The sequence below is a fragment of the Oxyura jamaicensis genome, chromosome 6 (genome assembly GCF_011077185.1).
Source record: "Oxyura jamaicensis isolate SHBP4307 breed ruddy duck chromosome 6, BPBGC_Ojam_1.0, whole genome shotgun sequence".
NCBI classification, from domain to species: Eukaryota; Metazoa; Chordata; class Aves; order Anseriformes; family Anatidae; genus Oxyura; species Oxyura jamaicensis.
This window is the reverse complement of record NC_048898.1, coordinates 23,144,694-23,164,449: the sequence shown is the minus strand read 5'-3', so window position 1 is coordinate 23,164,449 and position 19,756 is coordinate 23,144,694. Positions and strand designations below refer to the sequence as shown.

General features: G+C 45.8%; 1 protein-coding gene across 1 annotated transcript in view; it reads right to left on the bottom strand.

The window, feature by feature from the left end:
• NEURL1 (neuralized E3 ubiquitin protein ligase 1) overlaps positions 1–19,334 on the bottom strand; it is a 151,261-nt gene extending 131,927 nt beyond the window's left edge. The window contains exon 1 of the mRNA XM_035329653.1: positions 19,110–19,334. Coding sequence (XP_035185544.1) covers positions 19,110–19,194 — 85 coding nt within the window. The 5' untranslated portion in view covers positions 19,195–19,334. The remainder of the gene's footprint in view (positions 1–19,109) is intronic.
• Positions 19,335–19,756: the final 422 nt, after the last annotated feature.

Here is a 19,756-nt window from a genome sequence, read left to right as displayed (position 1 = left end):
GGCAGAGGTCTTCTCCACCCCGTCTCCCCCTGCTAAGGATGCTGCATGTGCCAGCTAGGTTCCTCCTGCAGGTCAGATCTCAGCTCTGCAGTCACCATGCCAGTGGGAAAGACTCAGCCTCTTTCCCCTCATAAAATTAAGATGTAATTTTACATAGGCCGGTCTGCTATAAACCAGTCTCCATATGCAATGGTCTCCCCATGAGTATTAAATCAAGAGAAGTGAATCCAACTACATTTTAGGAAACCTGCTTTTTCTAGGTTTCCGTACAAGCTGGATCTCAGAACCATTCTTTATGTCAACAGCAGGCAACTGTTTCGTAGACTTCATCAAACAGGGTTGGTAACTAACTTAAAAATGGCAGATGGAAGCATTAAATATTTATTGGACTGGAGTGCATTGATTTTGGAAATTAACACTTAGCAAATTACTTATGTGTAAACAGTAATTAAACAGTCGGGTTTTGGTCCAGTCCAGGTTCTGAGTAATCTGCAACTCTTTTTGTAAAACATATGTATACATAAAAAAATGCTAAAGTGAGCTGAACTAACACTTCTCTACCGCTTTCCATCTGCATGCACCAAATTGCTCTGCAACCATGAATTAAAATTAATTAAAACTTTTGAATGATTTTCTGCATAAAATTGGAACGGTGGGAGCCCTTGTGGCTGGCATGCACATTAAAAAGTGTGTTGAGCAAGGGTCAGTGATAATCTGCTTTAAAAGACCAAGGACTTTGGTTACTTGATGTTCCCAGTGCTACTTACACTGGGACTGAACAGGTAGTAACAGTGGGACTGATCTGGTGCTTGTAACAGAAGGTAACCATAAAATAAATAAATAAATAAATAAAAAGCATAATTGATGCAGACAGGTCCCTTGCAGTCTCCACGCTTGTTCCACCTGTAAATGGCATAAAGCTGCTGTTTGCTGATAAAGTCTCCAGGTCTTCAGTTTCTCCAGTGGGAATAGGTTTGCTCAAGAGACATTGCAGTTTTATTCCCTTGTGCAGAATATTAATCTCCCACTTGTGCTATTGCACTATCCGTAATGAGATTCATGCTGTCTTTTCTTTAATAAACCTTTTTAAAAACAAAATATGTTTTAACTCTGCTTTAAAAGACGCTGCACTTCCAGAACTACAGGCCTGCCTCCCAGACACCACCCGTTATCCTTTCCAGGACTCTTTCCACACTCCCTGCACCTACATGCTCAGGACCTCAGGAAGGCAAGCACTTCCTGTTCATGAAAGCACTCACAACACACACGTGCTTCAAAACCCTGCAGAAAGGAGCACCCCCTGCATGGGGTCAGGCAGCATGTGGCACCCACAGCACCTCCAAACCGAGGTGCTGGGAGAAGAGGAGATACTGGAAGCTCCTCCATCGCTGCACAGCCCAGCAAGGACAGGGTGCTGCTGAGAGCATGGGAGAGGCACCCTAGGTGCAGGACAGCAGTGATGCTGTCAGGGGTCTGTATGGGACGTGGATGTGCCGGAAGGGCTGTGCTCATTTTATTGCCTACGCGTGCACACAGGCTTGTTCTGTTTGTTTTTCCCCCTCTTTCTGCCATTACAAGGCACAGATTGGATTCATGTCCCCAAGAGCTCCTATAGCTCGTGAGTTTGCAGAAGAAGATGAAGAGAACAAGGCTGCCAGGGGACTTTAATGAAGACTGCTTCTGTTCTCATGGTGCAGTTAAGAGTCATATAATGAAACAGAGGCTGGTTTGTTTGTTTTTTAATGAGCTCTATTTATATTTGACTTTAACTATCCTCATTCATTTTCTCTGAATCAAACCTCTACTGCTGAAGTCTTGTGCATCAGGGTTAATAAAGGGCGACTATAATCTGATTTACTGCATACTTCCAGACACTAACGTACTCACAGGAGGTGCTGATAGTTTACAGCAGCAATGCTCAAAGCTGAAGAATTGATAGCAAAACTGAACATAACGTCTCAGCTGTCTCACAGAAAGCTGAAATAATCCCACAGACTTGTCTGGAGGCATTTTTCTTCCATGTCTTTATAACACTGAGGCTGAGGCTGCTGTTAAAGCTGGCTTTACGGTTTGCAAACTGGAAGCAGGTGAGAGGCAGGTGCCTTACCCTACAGACTTTGTCTGGCTGGTAGGGACACCTGAGTTTCAAGACATCAGAGAGAGAGGAAAACCACAGGAATCACACATCAACCAAGGGATGTGAGATCCTCATGCTTTTTACCTTCAGCAGCTCAGAAGTGACTAAATCAATCGGCCAAGGGGTTTTTGCCTCACTCCCTGTGTAGAGGATTAAAACAAAAACCAGCAGCACCATTCCTTCTACTTCTTCCCCTCCGTAAAACAGACAAAAGACTGTTGACAAAATAGCTAGAAATCCAAAATTGAGGTTGCCTTCTCAGAGAAGGAATTTAGCCCCTATCTCCATATTTAAGCTTTTAAACAAACACGGCCTCCTTCAAGAGGAGCAGCTGTGTAATTAAGCCAATTTTGGGATGAGCAGTGTGAATCAAGAGGCAAATACTATCCTAATTATATACATTAATATTCCGTTGAGAAGATGCTTATCGAAGAGATAATTCCTGTTATTGCACGAGGACGGCCACTAAAAATATAAAAATAACAGGCAGGGGTGACAGCCAGAGAAGAGACACTGCGGACTCCTGCACAGCCGTGAAAGCAGCTCCAGCTGCAGAGGAAGCACACAGCAAGCGCTAATAAACCCATCCGAGCAAGCAGAGAGTTGCCAAAAGTCATCTGTTGTCAGAGGTGAATGCTGAATGAGAGACTTCTGCGTCCATGCCAGAGTCGCCCTGGGAGGGAGTTTTGGCTGCAGTCACTTCTGTTTGTTTTTTCGGTGAAAAAGGGAGAAAGGAGCGTATTCACAAGAACGGAGAAGTCAGGGCTGGGGGTCAGGAGGGGGCTGGTGGAGAGGAGGCTCGTGTGCTGGGTTGGGAGCCTTGCTATATCCAGTCCCCATCCTAAGACCACCCCGACTACCGGCAGGAGGGTGAGGAGCAGTGTCCAGCCCAGCGGCTGTGAGGGGGAAGGAGCGGTGCAGGACAGGAGATGTCCATCAGGCCCCAGCAGGGACATGGGGATGGAGCAGCCCCAGGAGTATCAGGGAAAATAAAAAATAATAATAATTTAAAGAAAAAAAAAAAAGATCATTTTCCTATCCCAATTTGGTTTAAAAAATCATAGAATCATAGAATGTTCTGAGCTGGAAGGGATCTATAAGGATCATCAAGTCCAACTCCTTGCACCACGCAGGTCTACCCAAAAGTTTAGACCATGTGACTGAGCGCACAGTCCAAACGTTTCTTAAATTCATACAGGCTTGGTGCAGTGACTACTTCACTGGGGAGCCTGTTCCAGTGCGCAACCACCCTCTCAGTTAAAAATCTCCTGATATCCAGTCTGAACTTCCCCTGCCCTCAGCTTCACCCCGTTCCCGCGGGTCCTATCACTGGTGTTTATGGAGAATAGGTCACCCGCCTCTCCGCACCCCCTCGCGATGAGGTTCTCCCCTCAGCCTCCTCTTCTCCAGGCTGAACAAGCCCAGTGACCTCAGCGGCTCTTCATACGTCATCCCCTCCAGGCCCTTCACCAGCTTCGTCGACCTCCTCTGGACAATCTCCACCAGTTGAATGTCCTTTTTGTACCATGGTGCCCAGACCTGCACACAGTGCCCGAGGTGAGGCCGCACCAGCGCAGAGTAGAGCAGGATGATCACTTCACTTGCCCTACTAGCGATGCCGTGCTTGATGCACCCCAGGGTGGGGTTGGCCCTCCTGGCTGCCCAGGCACACTGCTGGCTCATATTCAACTTGCTGTCAACCACGACCCCCAGATCCCTTTCTGCGGGGCTGCACTCCAGCATCTCACACCCTGCTTGGGAGAATGTCACCTGCTTGGGTTTGACAGCATGAGGTGAAGATGTGTTTCAGACTTTGCTTCTTGTCATGCACAAGGCCAAGAGCCCCAGCACCTTTCCCCAGGAGGTGGAGGAGACCTGAGGGGCCCCCTCTCACAAACAAACGTTTGATTGTTCATCATCAGAACGACAGATTGTTAATCATCTGAACACAGAGGGCCAAGGTCCTGTTAATTAGCACTGACATTTAGAGTGGAGGCCACAAGATAAGAGCACTATGAAGATGGATTAATTCCAAGAGGAGTTGGGAGCAAAAAAAAGGGCTATGGGGGATGGCTGGTGTTTGGTTTTCCTTTTTTTTTTTTTTTTTCTTGTTTTCTTTTTTTTTTAATTCTCCTTGTAAAGAGAGGCTATTGACATTTCAATTCCCTTTACATCAGAAGAGCAGAAATTGCAGTCAGCCTGTTGCCACAAATCTAAATCGCAAGGTGCTGTACACTGCTGAAATAAATCCCCTCGGACTGGCCAGCCCCAAGTCCCTGGGACCTGTAATTACGTACGAACCTGGCTTAGCTTTGGTTCAGAGGATTCCCCCAAAAGTGCAGAAGTCCACAAGACATCTGTCTCTACTGATGCAGGGTCAAGATCATGATAAAATAAAACCATCTGCTTTCAGACTTTCAGCCCAAACCCAAATAAACCTCTTTTGGTGCCATTGCAGACTTGCACCACTCTCTTTCATGTCTTGACGTTACCAGGCATTCAGATTCCTTGGGTAAGATCCTCAGACATCAACCAGTGAGATTAAAATAAAGATCAGTGTAAAACAAAAGCATTGGCAGAACTTTTGTCTGGTTTCTGAGTTTTGAGCCATCAGGTCATATTGGTTATGTACCTTTCAGCTTTTCTGTGTAAAATAGAAGTATACAGATAAGGAGGGGAAAGGGAAGCATTATAAAATGAAAGCTAGGATTCTTGTGCAATCCCTGCAGTTTCCCTCATGAAATAAATAAATAAATAAATAATATATATATGTATTGCATGACAGCTGGAAAAGCTGCCACCACTCACAACTTTTTCTATATAGAAAAGTTTCTGAAAACAGCAGAGCAACTGCCCTGTTTCTGAGCACTAAGTAAACCCACTTCTCACCTTCATCCCTACTGCACTGCTTCTTCCTAGGAAAGGGTCTGCAAAATTCAACAAGAAAACCCAAATCTGGTTTTGGAGAGGCAATGCACTGACAGTGATAGCGTGGCAGGGAAAGTGACTCGGCAGAAGGGAAGCAGCTCCTGTGCTTTGTCGCAGCCCAGGAGCAGATGCCCTACCACCACCCAGAGTGAAGACATCAGTGTCACCCTCATGCTAAGCACTGGGGTCTTCTTCCCTCTCCCCTTCCTAACCTGTAGGTTCAAAACTCACCAAGACATGAAGATGTCATTAAGGTAGATGGCAGCAGGGTTAATACCTGCAACCTGCATCCCTTGGAGTGGATGGTGAACAGTGTGTGCCTGTCCCTGACAGGTGCCATCGGTGGCAGGGACAGTACCCTCCCTTTATTTAAAACATTATTTAAAACAAATCAGATAACCCAGTCACCACCGGTGTGATTTTCCAAAGAACAAAATGTAAAATGCTAACAAGAGCTCCTACCCTCCAAACTGCTTTCCTCTCCCTTTTTGCCTTCCTGCTAATTGTGATGTCTGGGGCTATAAAAAGGCACAGGACAAGAGCAGGACTCTCATTCTGATCTGCTTCCGTGTTTGTAACCATCGCTTATCTAATGACACTTAGGAAGTGTTACCAAGGAGACTATTTGCATCCTGCATGATGTTGCTAAAGCAACACTGCTAAATTAGATGCAGAGCTCTTAGCCTTCACCTAATGTATTTGCAGTGCTATGAAAATTAAATAGTCACAGGCTTAAACTATATTTGGGTTATTCACTCATCCAAGCACCTGAAAATAGTCCCACGGCAGCAGCTACGGAGTTCCCCCTTAAATCTAGCACATCTAGGTCTCCATCTCGTACGTGTATTCCTAGCTCACGTGTCAATGTGACCTGCAGACAAAGCGAGCCATATTTTTTTTCATACTGTAACCTTCCTACACAGGACATGTATTCCTTATATGTTTGGCTTTTATTTGAATTCTCCAGATTTTAACTGTCATAAATTATTTCAGCACCATGTTATTTGGTGGAGCACAGTAAAAGGCAATTTGTAAGTAGCAGTTACTAATATTAATTTCTGAGGCACAAGATGGTTCAGAGGCACTGGAAATGCGACAACTTCTCTGAAGTTTATGGGTCAACTTCTTCAGCCTCACCCTGCGTCTTGGTTCAGCCATAAATTGTCACCATTCAGGGGCTCCAAGATGGCCTGTGGAAAGTTGAAAAGGCTAAATAATGGCTAAAAAGGGTAAAATGCTCATTAAGGAAGTGATAAGATAATAACATTAAAAAAAAAAAAAAACTATAAAGAATTGTATACAAGCTATAAACAAAAATGAAAGGTCAGAGTCCATTTTAGGTGAACTTACAGAATAAATCAAGCAAAACAACACTACTGGCAAAACACTACAGAGTGAGCAAAGAACCAGGAGGTGTGTTTGCAATGGTTTCCAAGGCAAGTAGCAGCTTCTCTAGAGTCTGGACATTTATCAATATGCTATAAAAAACATAATTAAGATAATCCCCTCTCCATTTTAATGTAGAAACATGGACAACTGGTAGGAGCTTTACAGCAAAAATTACAATTGCATAGTACTATATTATACTCAATTGTGCTTATACAGTAAATGTAATTTAATCATATTCTTTATGATACCACACAATGTCACAAAAAACATACTGAGTGCTCTGAACTCAACTTATGTATTCTGGTGTAAACCTAGAGCAGTGTATGATCCCTGTAGCTTTCTATTCTGATGCTCTGAGTAATATACCTTGGACAAGCATACATAAAAATAAAATACCACCCCACTAATACCTAGCTGGCACTCTCCATCACTACTTAATATGTTTATTCCAAAAATAACTCCTGTTTTTAACACTTTCTAATTTAACAGATAAACTCGGGCAAGGACATAAATACTTGGCATCTGTGACCAAATTCATCAGATCCCTGAATCAGAGCAAAGGCACCCTGCTCCAGCTCTGCTTCACCACATAACATGGTTTGGGTGCCTCTTATTAATCAACCCTTACTTCAGCCCAGAAGCGCTACTAAAAAGCACACCTGGGAGCATTTTACTGTATATATAAAGCCTCTGTTCCAATAGCTGATTTGATCTGCCTGCAGAATCTAATTACTAGGAAGGTAACTCTGCTTCCTGGTGAACAGGCTACAGGACAAGAATGCCTGTGCCCAGAAAGCATTGCAGATGCCAGTGTTTCTGATTGCTTATGCCTATGAATTTAGCTGAAATACCAGAATCTGGGGTAGGTGGAACAACCCAAAGAATTTTCTAGCAACATTGAGCCTCAGTTCAGGCAAGTAGAGTCAGGACACCCTTTGGCTTGTTTGCCTTTAGCAATATTTAAGGATGATTTTCAGAGGGCTGCAAGAGGCAGAATTGCCCACCTCAGTGAGCCAGCTGAAGACGACCATCTTCTCTCAGAAGGACGCTGTGGGTGCTGTGCTGACCAGGGAGTGGAGTGGGTAAAGTAGGCACACAGAGGTGAATGCCTGTTTGGCTGCATCAATGGGCTGGGAGCACAGGTGGAAGCTCTCAAGTCCCAGCACTTCCCTGGGAGGCAAAACTGGATCCTGACCCTGGATTACATGACCTCTACAGGAATTGATGGATGTAGGACTGCTGTGTCCTACACAGCTGATTGAGTCTTCTTGCCACTGAATTGTTCTGCAAAATAAAAATAAATCATGTCACCTCCCAAAAAATCAGCTTGGGAATCATCCCTTGTCCCATTTTTGAGCAAGGGGATGGCACAAGCTCTCTTTCCTCCTCCCAGCAACAGCTGCAGGGAGGCTCAGTTCCTCAAGTTTCATCATTGCTTTAGCTCCTTGATGAGAAGGCGTTGATAGAGGCATAGAAGAGGACTTCTGTATTTGGCTGTGACTCAAAAGGAACAGGAGGTTTTCTCGGCACTAGCTATGCCCCTGTGAAATTTTCTAGCATCGTCCTGTTGGTTTTGGATCAGGTCCTAAACCTGTATGGACAGAGTCCGTGCTGTGTGAGTGTCTGGGTTATTCATTAGGGAAGGGTTCTCTTTGCAGCCCGCCTCGTGGAGCACCTTCTTATAAAATGCTCGCTCTGTGTTGAGCCAGTGGAGCTGGGAAGAAGTTCTCACCGCACCCTGAGAAATGCCACCGGACTTCAAATTATTGCTTCCCTCATCTCAGTTTCTATGTGGCCTTATCTAAACTATGTCATAAATCTTTGGGATTTTATCTGAACTCTCCTCCTGCTTGTGACATGCTGTACTTGTGAATAATGTTGTCTCCATAAGAATTACAAGGGGCAGAGCAATAATGCTCCAGCAGAAGCAAGTGAAGCAGTGGGAAAATAGCTAAAAGCTACACTGCACTGTTTCCCTATTTGTAATCTTCTGTCATATTCTGAGTTGGAAGATTAGATAACAAGACTATTTATAGTGGCACTGCTGGGTGTGTATCACAAAACCTTTATTGTAAGACCGTGGCAAGAATGAAATTTTAATTTTGCCTGCTACTTCCCTGTGTCACAGCTTCATTTGCAGCAAAACCTTAGTTTTGTTGTTTTTTTTCTTTCTTTCTTTCACAGCAGGGTTATTAATAATAGATGTCACATTAACATTTCCAAATTTGGAGTTTACCCTCAGTCTCTGTTCCCACCCATCACTCGATAATTTTTCCTCCTAGGCTTCACATTGGGATGACAACTGGGGACTGACTCTATCTGCTCAGCCACCAAACGCGCAGAGCGTGGGCGACAGCACCAGAGCTCGCTCCATTCATCACGACATGTCCCACCTGCAGGAGCTCTCTGCTTGAAACCTCCAGCTGATGTTTAATCTCTGTGCTAAATCCACCAGTGCATGACAATCCAGTCTGAGAACAACCATCCAAAGCAAATGCACTGTGCACCAGGCCATCCGTACAGGCTGTTAGGCATCCAGCTTAGGTGAGAACTTTCTGCCGTTACAAATGCAGGACAGATTGCAAGTGGAGGAGTAAAGCTCTTGATGCCTGTCCTTATTGTTTGGCTTCTCTGCTCTAAACAAAAGGTATTCGTAGGTTTAAATAGTGAGAGCTTTTAGCATTTTTATTTTATTTTATGCCTATTAAGGGATGCAATCATTGAAGAGCTGTACCATTAAAACAAGTACAATAAATGATACACAAAGATAGCAATGGAATGTAGAAATCCAGTACTAACACCAGAGCATTACCCAGGCCCTTCATAATGTATTTGCAGAACATTTTATAATTCTGTTTATAATTTATAATTCAGATTCTGTTTGAACTTTTCCAGTTGCATCCTGTCTTCCAAATGGAGTCAATCTGTCTCTGGGAAGCCATCTCTTCCCTTCTTACCTAGTAAATACTGGCTAAATACAAAGTAAACATTTATCATGGACAAAAATGATCCAGTGAGATATATACAGATACTTTAAAATGCAATTCCACCAATTTCTCAAATAAAAGAAATCATCCATAGTAATACCAATACAATTAAGTGCTAAATTAAGCAGCTATCACGTAAGGAGGAGATTTGAACTGACCTTCTGATGAACAGTTGAAATCTGGATAGCAAATAAGCTCTGAATCTACTTCTGCTCAGCTTATCTGGCAAAAGCCTGTCCAGGAGCAAGTTAAGAGTCTAATAGTAATCTTTACATTAGATGGTGTTGATGAGCAGCAGAGCACAAAATATAGTCACAGCTCCATCCAAGTAGCAGTTAAAGGGAAATCAAGCAGAGCTTATGCCTAACAGAGGATAAAAGATGATCAGTGGGGTTTTTAAATCGTATGTTGGCATATGGGAAGTCAACATAAATTAGAATGAATCAAGCGCAACATGATTATATTTCTTCTAAACAAGGGTCAGGGTGTGAGCTCCAGCTTTCACGTAGGGTGAAGCCAGAAAGATATCCAGACAGACGCTGCTCACAAAGACTTTCATGTTCCCATTCAACTCCATAAATAACACCCCAAAAGTGCCCCTGATTAATTCCTCTGGGACAAAGGATCCCACATTTCCACCTCTGCTCAGCATCCCGCAGACCCTCGTCTCTTTGAAAGCCAGAGTCCTTCCTGCATACCCCAGTAGGCTGAGACTTCTCAAAGCACAATCCAAAATTCCTGTGTTGGCACATTAGAAATTTCTGTTCCTAAAATGCTTTGATTTATTTGCCTTTTAGCAAATTCAAATACAATATTTTCAATGACTATAAATATGTTTTTCAGATAAGAATTCTTCTCACTTGCCTGAGAAAATGTTATAAAACTTAATAGATCGAAGCACTAAGACCTCTCTTTCACAGAGAAACTCAATAACTCAATTTACCAAACCCAATTTCATTACTACTAAAAAACCACCCTTTCAGGAAGGGTGTGACTGTTGCTGAGAAGAAAGATCCTTGTTGGCAGCACCCTTCCCTTAATTTTGGGAAACAGACCTATAACCCCTTCTGAATTCCCTATTTGAAAATGAATGGAAATGCTCAAAACCTGCCAAACCTGACCCATTTGTTGGTCCCGTCTAACACACTTTCAAAACATTTTGTTTGAAAGCAAATTCAACCTTTTCATTTACCCAAAACGAACAGTTTTTTTAAAGACACTCCCAAGAGTAGAACCATTTCCACTGGGTCAATGGACTTTTTCATCAACTTTCTTCCCCTTCGATTATTCACACAACTGCTTCCTGGAATATTCTCCTGGCCTGGCTGGGAAAACAGTCAGCAGCAGTTCTGGAGTCACACGTGAAGTTTTAATTACACATGATGGGTTGCTTCTTGTACCCTCCATGAGACAAGCCAAAGGAAACACAAAGGGGAAAGCATAAACAAAGCTAAGACGTTCAAGGCAAAGGTAGACTTAGGTCGGATAGAGGACACTTCCACCCATAGCTCATGGCCAACCCACAGACCTCTGTCTCACCAGCAGTCATTGGCAATGGCCAGCTACAGAGCTCCCCAGCTTTGCTGAAAGGACTGTAATGCATTTAGAAAATAACGTGGGAGCTGCCAGTCTTCTCACGTCCCAGTGCTAGACAGTGTGTGTGTTCTGGCCATACCATAAAATGATGAGCTCAACAGTCAACAGGGAATCCCTGCATATGCCCGTACACATGTGTAAGCCCACACATGCAGGAACATCTGGAAGTGTCAGTGTTACCAGCATGAAACCCAAATACTGAATATGAAGGAACAAAGAGAGGAGAGAGTCTCTGCAAGCAATGCCAGTACTTTAGAATTTACTTTGGCTAAAATTTTAGTATTAGTTTTCCAAAAATGTTTACACAATACACGAAGCACATTAAAAAATTTAAATTAAATTTAAAATCTGCATGGTATTTTATCTTTCAGGATGGCTGAGAACTATTAACATTTACTTTCTAGAATTTTGCATAAAAATAGCCCTGAGGTTTGACCTGATCATTTTTTGAGAGCCAAGAATCCTTCCCCATGCTTCAGCAGAGAGATGAACCGAGTTGGACAAACAGAATTGTATACATATAATACTACCATGGCATCCTCTGCTCTATAATTTTAGAATGTAACTCTATTTTAATCATGTTACTGGAACGCCAAATAACCAGTAATATAAACATGAACTAGAATCTTATATACAACTTGCTTTTACCAGCTAGAGATGCCCAAGAATGAGGGGAGATGAAAAGCTGCCCTGGCTTAGTTTTAACTACATAGTTGCATCAACCTAAGACCTTCATATGGGGAATTATCCACGTGCCTACCCTCCTCCCCAGCTGCACAGCTAGCAGTACCCTACCCAGTTAGGTTAGAAGGCAGCTCAGGTTCATGTACACGTGTTTCAGTCACAGCAGAAGCTTTAACATTGCCAGGCTCTATGTTTCAGTCAAAATTCAGCTCTCGTCTCCAAAACTACTTTGGGAGTTGCCAATTTGTGGCACAGAACCGAGCAGCTCCACAGTGCTGTGATTAAAATCAGAAACAACTTGGGGATTACTGCACCGAGCCTGTCTGAATTTAAGAGATTGGACTGTGCACTTAGTCACATGGTCTGAACTTTTGGGTAGACCTGTGCAGTGTCAAGAGTTGGACTTGATGATCCTTAAGGGTCCCTTCCAACTCAGGATATTCTATGATTCTATGATTCTATGATTTGTCAGTTTGCAACCTGGCACTGAGCACCTGCAAGGTGCAGTGATCCACATTAATCTCAGATCAACCATGAAAGGACACTGGAAGGTGGAGATGCTACCGAAACACAGGTGTTGCAAACCCCACTCTTCAGGAGAGTTCAGAACTGACCTAAAATTTCAAGAGAGCCTAACCCAGAGCACATGTGGATCCCCATTCTGAAATAAGTAGCCACCATGAAGTTACGCACCGTAAGTAAAACATCGTGTACTTGTGTACTTGCCACGGGCAACAATTTGAGCGATGCAGAAGTAGCTGGTTCCTGCAATTATCCTAGCAGCAGTAGGTAAGAACAGCTGCCAAATCTGAAATCTTCCAAGCCTCTGTATTAGAACCTTCCCCAGATACAGGGATATCCACAAAAGCTGATATTTCAGTAGTCTACGAAACAAACAACAACAACAACAAAAAAGCAGGGGCTACTTACACTCTTTGTCACTGGGGGTGGGGGGTGGGGGGATTAAAGTAAGCAAAGAGAACCTGTTTGTCTTACTCACAAAAGCCCTCAAGTGCAAAAGCACCTTTATTTGTCCAAACCCCGGGGTGCAGGAGACACAGCATCATCCATGAAAGATATGGTGGGAGTTTGCACAGGGACCTCATCACAGTCCCTGCTGTCTCCCAAATAAAGCCTGGATGTTCTGTTCTGTGCATGACTCTGAGGCTGCCGTGGTGATGAACCGCACTGTAAACACCCAGGCAGGGATATTCACACACACACAAAAGATGGATCCAGCTAGAGACCAGCCAACATCAGAGAAGGCTCTGTTCCTCCAGCCATCAATACAATCACTGAACATCCCAGCTCCATCTGTCACTGGTGTGGAGAAATTTTGAGCGCTCATCTCAGCATTATTGTTATCAGCTGACTATGGGTAGCCGTAGGAAGGCCCCCTTGGAAAGCCTACATGAGCAGGGCGAGCGTGTGGGCTTTGTATGCAGGAAACTGCAGAGGATTCCTCTTTCTTGACCTCCTCCAATCTCCCATAAAATTGGACCCATTTTTGCACTCATCACATCCACTATTAATGAGCTCTGAGAGCTACCAGCCACTGCAATTGGCTACAGCCTCCATCTGCTCAAAGGGACCTGGGATCTACCAACTTCACCTGATATCCTCCTAGTTCTTGTACTGGAAGAGAGCAGAGTTTGGAGCTCTGCCCCTTCTCTGCGTGCCAGCCAGGACTTTCAAATCTCCGTCATTTACTACCCCAGCTGTCCCTTTTTCCAGAGGTAAAAGCCCCAGCTTATTCCATCATTCCTTACATTAAATTATTTCAGACCTTTGATTGCCACCCTTGTTGCCCTTCTCCGAACCTTCTCCAGATCTCTTCTATATTTTTTAAGATGGTGGAAGGGGAAGAACCAGAACTGCAGGCAACTTCCAGATTTATACTATCATATAATTATATAAATCTATTTTCTTGTATAAATTGTATAAATCTCTATTTGGGTTCCCCTATTTCATTTGCTTTTTTTTTTTTTTTTTTTAACTACTACTGAGCCTTGGACTAACATTTCTAGCCCAGTCACCTCACTGCTATCTTGCTTCCTAGTGGTTTTCAGAAGTGGCCTTTCTTGCCCTTGTGAAATACAGAGAGTCCCTGTTGGCAAAGCACCACACCATTTCCTGGGAAATTTCCAACAAGCTGCACCATTACCTGCTTCACCAACAGGCCTCTGTACCTTATGAAAGTGACAATTGGAAAGAAAAAGTACAGTCGATAAATTGCTGTGTTTGGAGCACTGGGCAATTTTAGGCAGCTTAAATTTCGATGCATCAAAGTTCAGTAACTTGGGGAAAAAAATCTAGTGCCTGGAAGAAGGTCGCATAAACCTGGGAACCTCAGGCAGGACAAGCTTTACACCCACGACCCAGACAGACTGACAGGTCAGAGGGAAATGCAAACCCCAGGACAGAACAGAAGCAGAAGAGCAGGGAGCCAGAGGCAACTTTCGAAGCCTGTGATGGTGAAACTTCTGACTCCCTAAGGCTGGAAGAAAATGAAATTATAGTTCAAGGAACCAATTATGACAGCAGTGGGAGTTGAGCCTATCCCACAGCATCATGGTTGGCTTTCTCCCTGATGCCCTGCTTGCACCCTGATTTCTAATCCCCTTGTTCACCAGCTGCTGATGTCCTCCTCCTCCCCACTTAGTTTTATCTAGCAAGTACCAGAAATGGAGCTGGCAGCACGATATTCTTTCCTGTCAACAACATAAAATTATTGAAATGCCTCCACCATCCAGATTCCTATCTCCTGCATTCATTTCAGAGGCTCATAAAATACCAGTGAAAGGAGAAAAATGCCCAACACATTTATGAGTCAATGGGACATGTAAAATTTGGAACAGCAGCTGCAAAGATGCCAGCAAAGGCTACAGAATCATGTAAGACACAGTGATGACTGGTATCCCCAGGGGCCAGGGGAAGGAGGGAAGCCCCCATCTCCATGGTGTGGTGCTACACAACAGTTATGTTTCTGGAGGCTCGCAGCCAGAAGGGCAGGGTCCCAGCTTTCATCAAACCACTGCTGGCCCTGACTTCAGCCTTCCAAGCAAAATAATAGACTCGGAAGAACTGTCCTGCCAAGGTACCAGCCTGCTGCTCATGGTACTTTAGAGGTATAAGACCCTAACAGTCCCAGAGATCACACAGACCCATGAGCAAGAGCTATCTGTCTGAGCGAGCAGCAAGCACAGCATGCTCTTTCGGCAGGGGATATAGAGGCACCCAGCCCAGCATGACTCAGATCTCTACAGGAGCCTCCAGATGCCACTGCAACACAAACAATAACGAATAACCCGTGAGTAATCAGCCACTGCTGAGAAGAGGATCCCTGACTACCTTGGGCTGTCTCTAATGTAGTGCATGCATTCTTTTGCATAAATATCATAACTCGTGAGAAACACAACAGGAAGAAATCCTGCTCGCTGTCACTCCTGTGGTGGTTTTACTGTGCTAGGCAGTTGAACACCACAACCGCTCTCTCACTCCCCCTCCTCAGATGAGGAGGGGAAGAAGTAAAGGAAAGAACAACTCACGGGTTGAGATAAGGATGATTTAATTAAAGAGGGGAAAAAAATATATATATATATATAATAGGAAATATTATTATTAATTAAACAATTCAACTAAAGGGAAAAAAGGGAAAGGGGAAAAGGGAGGGGGAAAGGGAATAACTAAACAAAACAAGTAAAGGCTATGTGGAAGTGCAGAGGAAAGAAATTACTCTCTACTTCCCACAAATGAGCGATGCTTGACCACGTCCTTGAAGCAGGGCCTCAACGCACGTAGCCGGTGTTCAGGAGGAGGACAGACGTTTTTGCAACGAGAGCCCACCCCTCCCCTCTTCTTCCTTTTTCCACCTTTTATTGCTGAGTGTGACATCATATGGTATGGAATATCCCTTTGGTTGGTTTAGGTTAGCTGCCCTGCTGATGTTTCTTTCTCACTTTTTGCCCACCCCCTAGGAGGGTCAGAGAGAGTCCTGATGCTGTGCCAGCACTGCTCAGCAGCAGACACAACACTGGTGTGATACCACGGCTGTTCTAGCTACAAGTGCAGAGCGCAGCACTGTATGGGTGGCTGCAGGGAAAGTTAACATCCCAGCCAGACCCAGTACAACTCCCCATGGACAACATCCTTCCAAGGCAAGAGGAGGTTCAAGAAAGAGCAGCAAACCTGCCTAGGATCCTGGAGGAAAGGGTCTGAGAGAGGAGACAGTAAGACTTCTTAGCTTTTAGAGTGTAATATTGATCTGTGGTCCACAGAAACAGCTAAGCCTTCTTGCAGCTGAGTACATGGAGACAAGTGAGGAAGGATAAAGTGCCGCTTGCCCACAGAGCCCAGGAGATGGAATTTGGGTCCACCTCTGGTCCACCTGGTCCACCACCAGGTTCACCTCTGGTCTAAGGGCCAGCAAAAACCGCATTCCTAGCGTCCTGGGCCAGCAAATCTGGGAACTACACAACAGCCCTGATGGGGTACACAGCCCACAGATCACAGCAGGAAGAGTTAAACGGATCTAGCAAGGCTGAGCAATAGCTTGGGAAGCAGTGCAACAGCTACAGATGTATGGAAGTGGTAACACTAGGCAAGGAAAAAATTTTAACCCTGCTGTAGCTGTAAGGCTTACAGCTACAGCAGGGTTACAAAGGAGAATTAAGAGACACCTTGCTCGACAGCAACCCCAAGCCATATTTCAGAGAGGGTGGACAGCAAAAATTTCCTGGAGTTTATCTGGCTGCAACGTAAGGAGATTGTTACCAGATAATCACAATCTTTTGCTCATTAGGAAAGTACAATGGATCACCGTCTGTCACCCCAGGGAAACAGCCACGTCTGGATTATAGGAAGTGAAAAACTCTCAGGAATGCTAAAAATAATCTCACCTCAACCTTCTCATCATTATCCCATCAAATGACAAACTCTTTCCAGCCACTGGTGATGGCTTTAAGATTAACAGCCACATCAAGACTGTGGCATCTGAGCAGCTGAGGTCCTGCATGTCTTGTTTTTGCTGATTTTAGTTTTCACTATCCCCAAACTGGCCAAAGCCTGCAGGCACAACTGTGACACCGATATCAGGGAGACACAGTGCATTGGAATAGGTAACTCCAAAGTCCTTGCATCCAGCAGTTTCTAGTGAACAGAAACAGAGTTTTTCACCAGCACCTTCAGTAAAGACCTGCCTATTCAAGCCACCTGGTTTTAAAACTGAAGCTGAAATCCAACAATCCAGCTGGGTGCTGTCCTTCTTATGCACAGCCACCAAAAGCACGGCAAGTACTCTGCCAGCCATGCCAGTCTTCAATGATACTTCTGTGTTACGTCTTCAATGCCACCCAAAGTATCTTAGGGTCTTCAGACGATGTGCTTAATGAAAGATGAACATTTTTAACAGGACTAGCAAGAAAAGAAAGGTATAAAAACTTTCAGTACGTGTGGGAAGCAGATCCATGGGGGTCTTCTTACACAGCAGGGATGAATTTGTAAGGTTCAGGGACTGGCTTCAGAGTCCCCAGACCACCACAAGCAGTCACAGCTTCTTCTTGAGCAAGGATGAGTCTAAATCACCCCTGGCACCAGGCTAGGAGAGTACTCAATGGTGGCCAGATTATCAAAGCTCAGTGTCCCTCTCACCAAGCCAGGCACCGAGGGAAGAAGAACTGGGGACCTTCAATTAAAATACACTTTGCAAAATGTTAAATGGCAGATTTGTAACAAAACTGTGTGACATTCATACTTTCACTTCTGTGCCTCCAGAGCATTTTACAGGATCCTGTCAGATCCAATCAGACTTGTTTATTCTGCATTTAAATGTAGGACCTGAGGCAGTTCGGTTTCAAAAAAGACAGAAAAGGCACATATTGTCCCTGGCAGTCACTTGTTTTTTACAACAAAGACAATGTCTTGTTAACTCTTTACTCCAAATCAAAATGATGTCATGCTACGGTCTGAGAACATTTCTACTTGCTGCCTTGGCACAGGTAGGAACTTCATTAAAATGGAAATTAAAGGAAGAACAAAACAAACAAAAGTGCCATCAGCCTCCCTCCCCCCCAAATCAGGTGATTCATACCGAGCATCCTGAAAATCTCACATAAGCCACTGGTAATGGATTAAGTAGCAGTGTCCCTTCTGGCTCCAGTTTATAAATTCTTATCTGCTTAAGGTTGCTCCAGAAAGATTTCTAGCTGACAGCATGATTTTCAGAGATAAATCCTCTCTGGCAGTTTACAATCGCACACCAGCTACTACAGCATCTCTTGCACCTTCTTGTTTGCATTGACAGAGGGGATGGTTCACCATTCCGGCTCAGCACCCTCCTCCTCACAAGTCTGATTTTAAGCACAGCCATTGTCTGGGCCGAGTTTCTGACTGACTTTGTCAATGACAGAGCAGCAAGCATCTGTAATGCCTGCTTGCATGGCCATTAACCTCCGTGGTATAATCACCCGCAGTTCATGCAACTGCTCCAAATCATCCAAGCACAGAGGTGGAAGGGAAGTATAGTGCAAGTATTAGAAAATCCTTCGGAAGAACAACCAGTTGCCCAGCTCGTTATTAACCCTTTCCACTCCCCTATACTATGGTTAAAAATCTCTGTAAGAATGAAGGTGAATACCAACATCCCTGTCTCCCATGCTACTGGCTGCAAATCCTGCAACACTGCTGAAGCTGCAACAAGTTTTGAACACCTGAAATGGCTGCAGGGACAGCACCTGCCCTCGATCCCTGCTCACAGAAGGATGGCTGACATCCTCTGCCCACGCCATTCACATCTGGCTGTGAAAATGTGCTTAACAAAGAGGTACCCAGGTAGCAGCGAGCACATACGGTGTGTACTGCTGCCCAAGGAAATCCCTTTCCAGAATGATGGGTTATTTTCTGCTACCAGCCTCCCAGCCCAGAGGGGCAAAAAGGGTAGGGACAGAGGAGACTTTGACAGTCACTCCTGCTCGCCTTTCGGAAGCCATCCCCAACTGATTTGGTCTTGCAAGTGCCCAGGGATTTCAGAAAAGGGATTTCATCCTCAGGAGGAGCAGAATAACCTCGTAAACTGGCCAGGGTGCCCCAAACACCCCCTGCCCTGCTCCAAACAGGGCTGACAGCCCCCCCACACACAGACACATTCCCGTGGCACCCAGAAAAGATGCCAAAGCGAAGCATTCCCTGACAGAGAAGCACCTGGGGTCACTTCAGCTCTCCGACTCCTCCGACGGGCTGTCCCCTCGCTCCCCCGGGGTGCAGGCACGGGGCCGTCCCACCCTGCAGCACCCAGGGAACCCAACGCGACCCCAAGAGGAGCCCGGGGTACCCGTCCCAGCCCGGGGTCCCCGGGGTACCCACCCCACGTCGGGGCGCTCCGGGAGCCCTACCTTTCAGGTGATGGTGGCGGGCGCGGTGCAGCCGGCCCTGGCCGCCGCGGGGCAGCGCGGGGATGCTGGAGAAGCGGCTGCCCATGGCGGCATCCGAGCTCCGAGCAGAGCCGAGCCGAGCCGGGCCGGGCCGGGAGGGCACCGCGAGGGGTCTCTCCCGGGGAGCAGCGGCAGCAGAGCGGGCTGGGCTGGGCTGGGCTCGGATAGGGGGTTTAGGGGGGTGGCAGCTCTCCGCTCGCCCTCCCAGCCCCGCTCGCAGCCGGCCCCATAGCCCCGCGTCTGCCGCCGCCCTCCGCGGGGCCGCGCCGGCTCCGCTCGGCTCCGCGGCGGCTCGGTACGGCGGGGCGGGGCGGCGGCACCAAGACCCCCCCGCCGCGCCCCGTCGCTATGGAGACAGATGTTCTGCCCCCTCCCCTTCTTCTTGACCCCCCCTACTCCCCCACCCAACGGTGGGCAGGGAGTGAGGGGCGCCCCTGGAGCGACAGGTGGGGGCACACGCGGGGACCCCCACGGCTCAGCTGCGGTGCAGGGAGTGGGGTTGCCGGGGTCTGGGCAGCGAGCCGGCATCCCCCCGGCAACCTCTGGCATCCCTTCGCATTCCCTCGGCATCCCCTCACATCCCCCCGGCATCCCCTGGCACCCCTTGA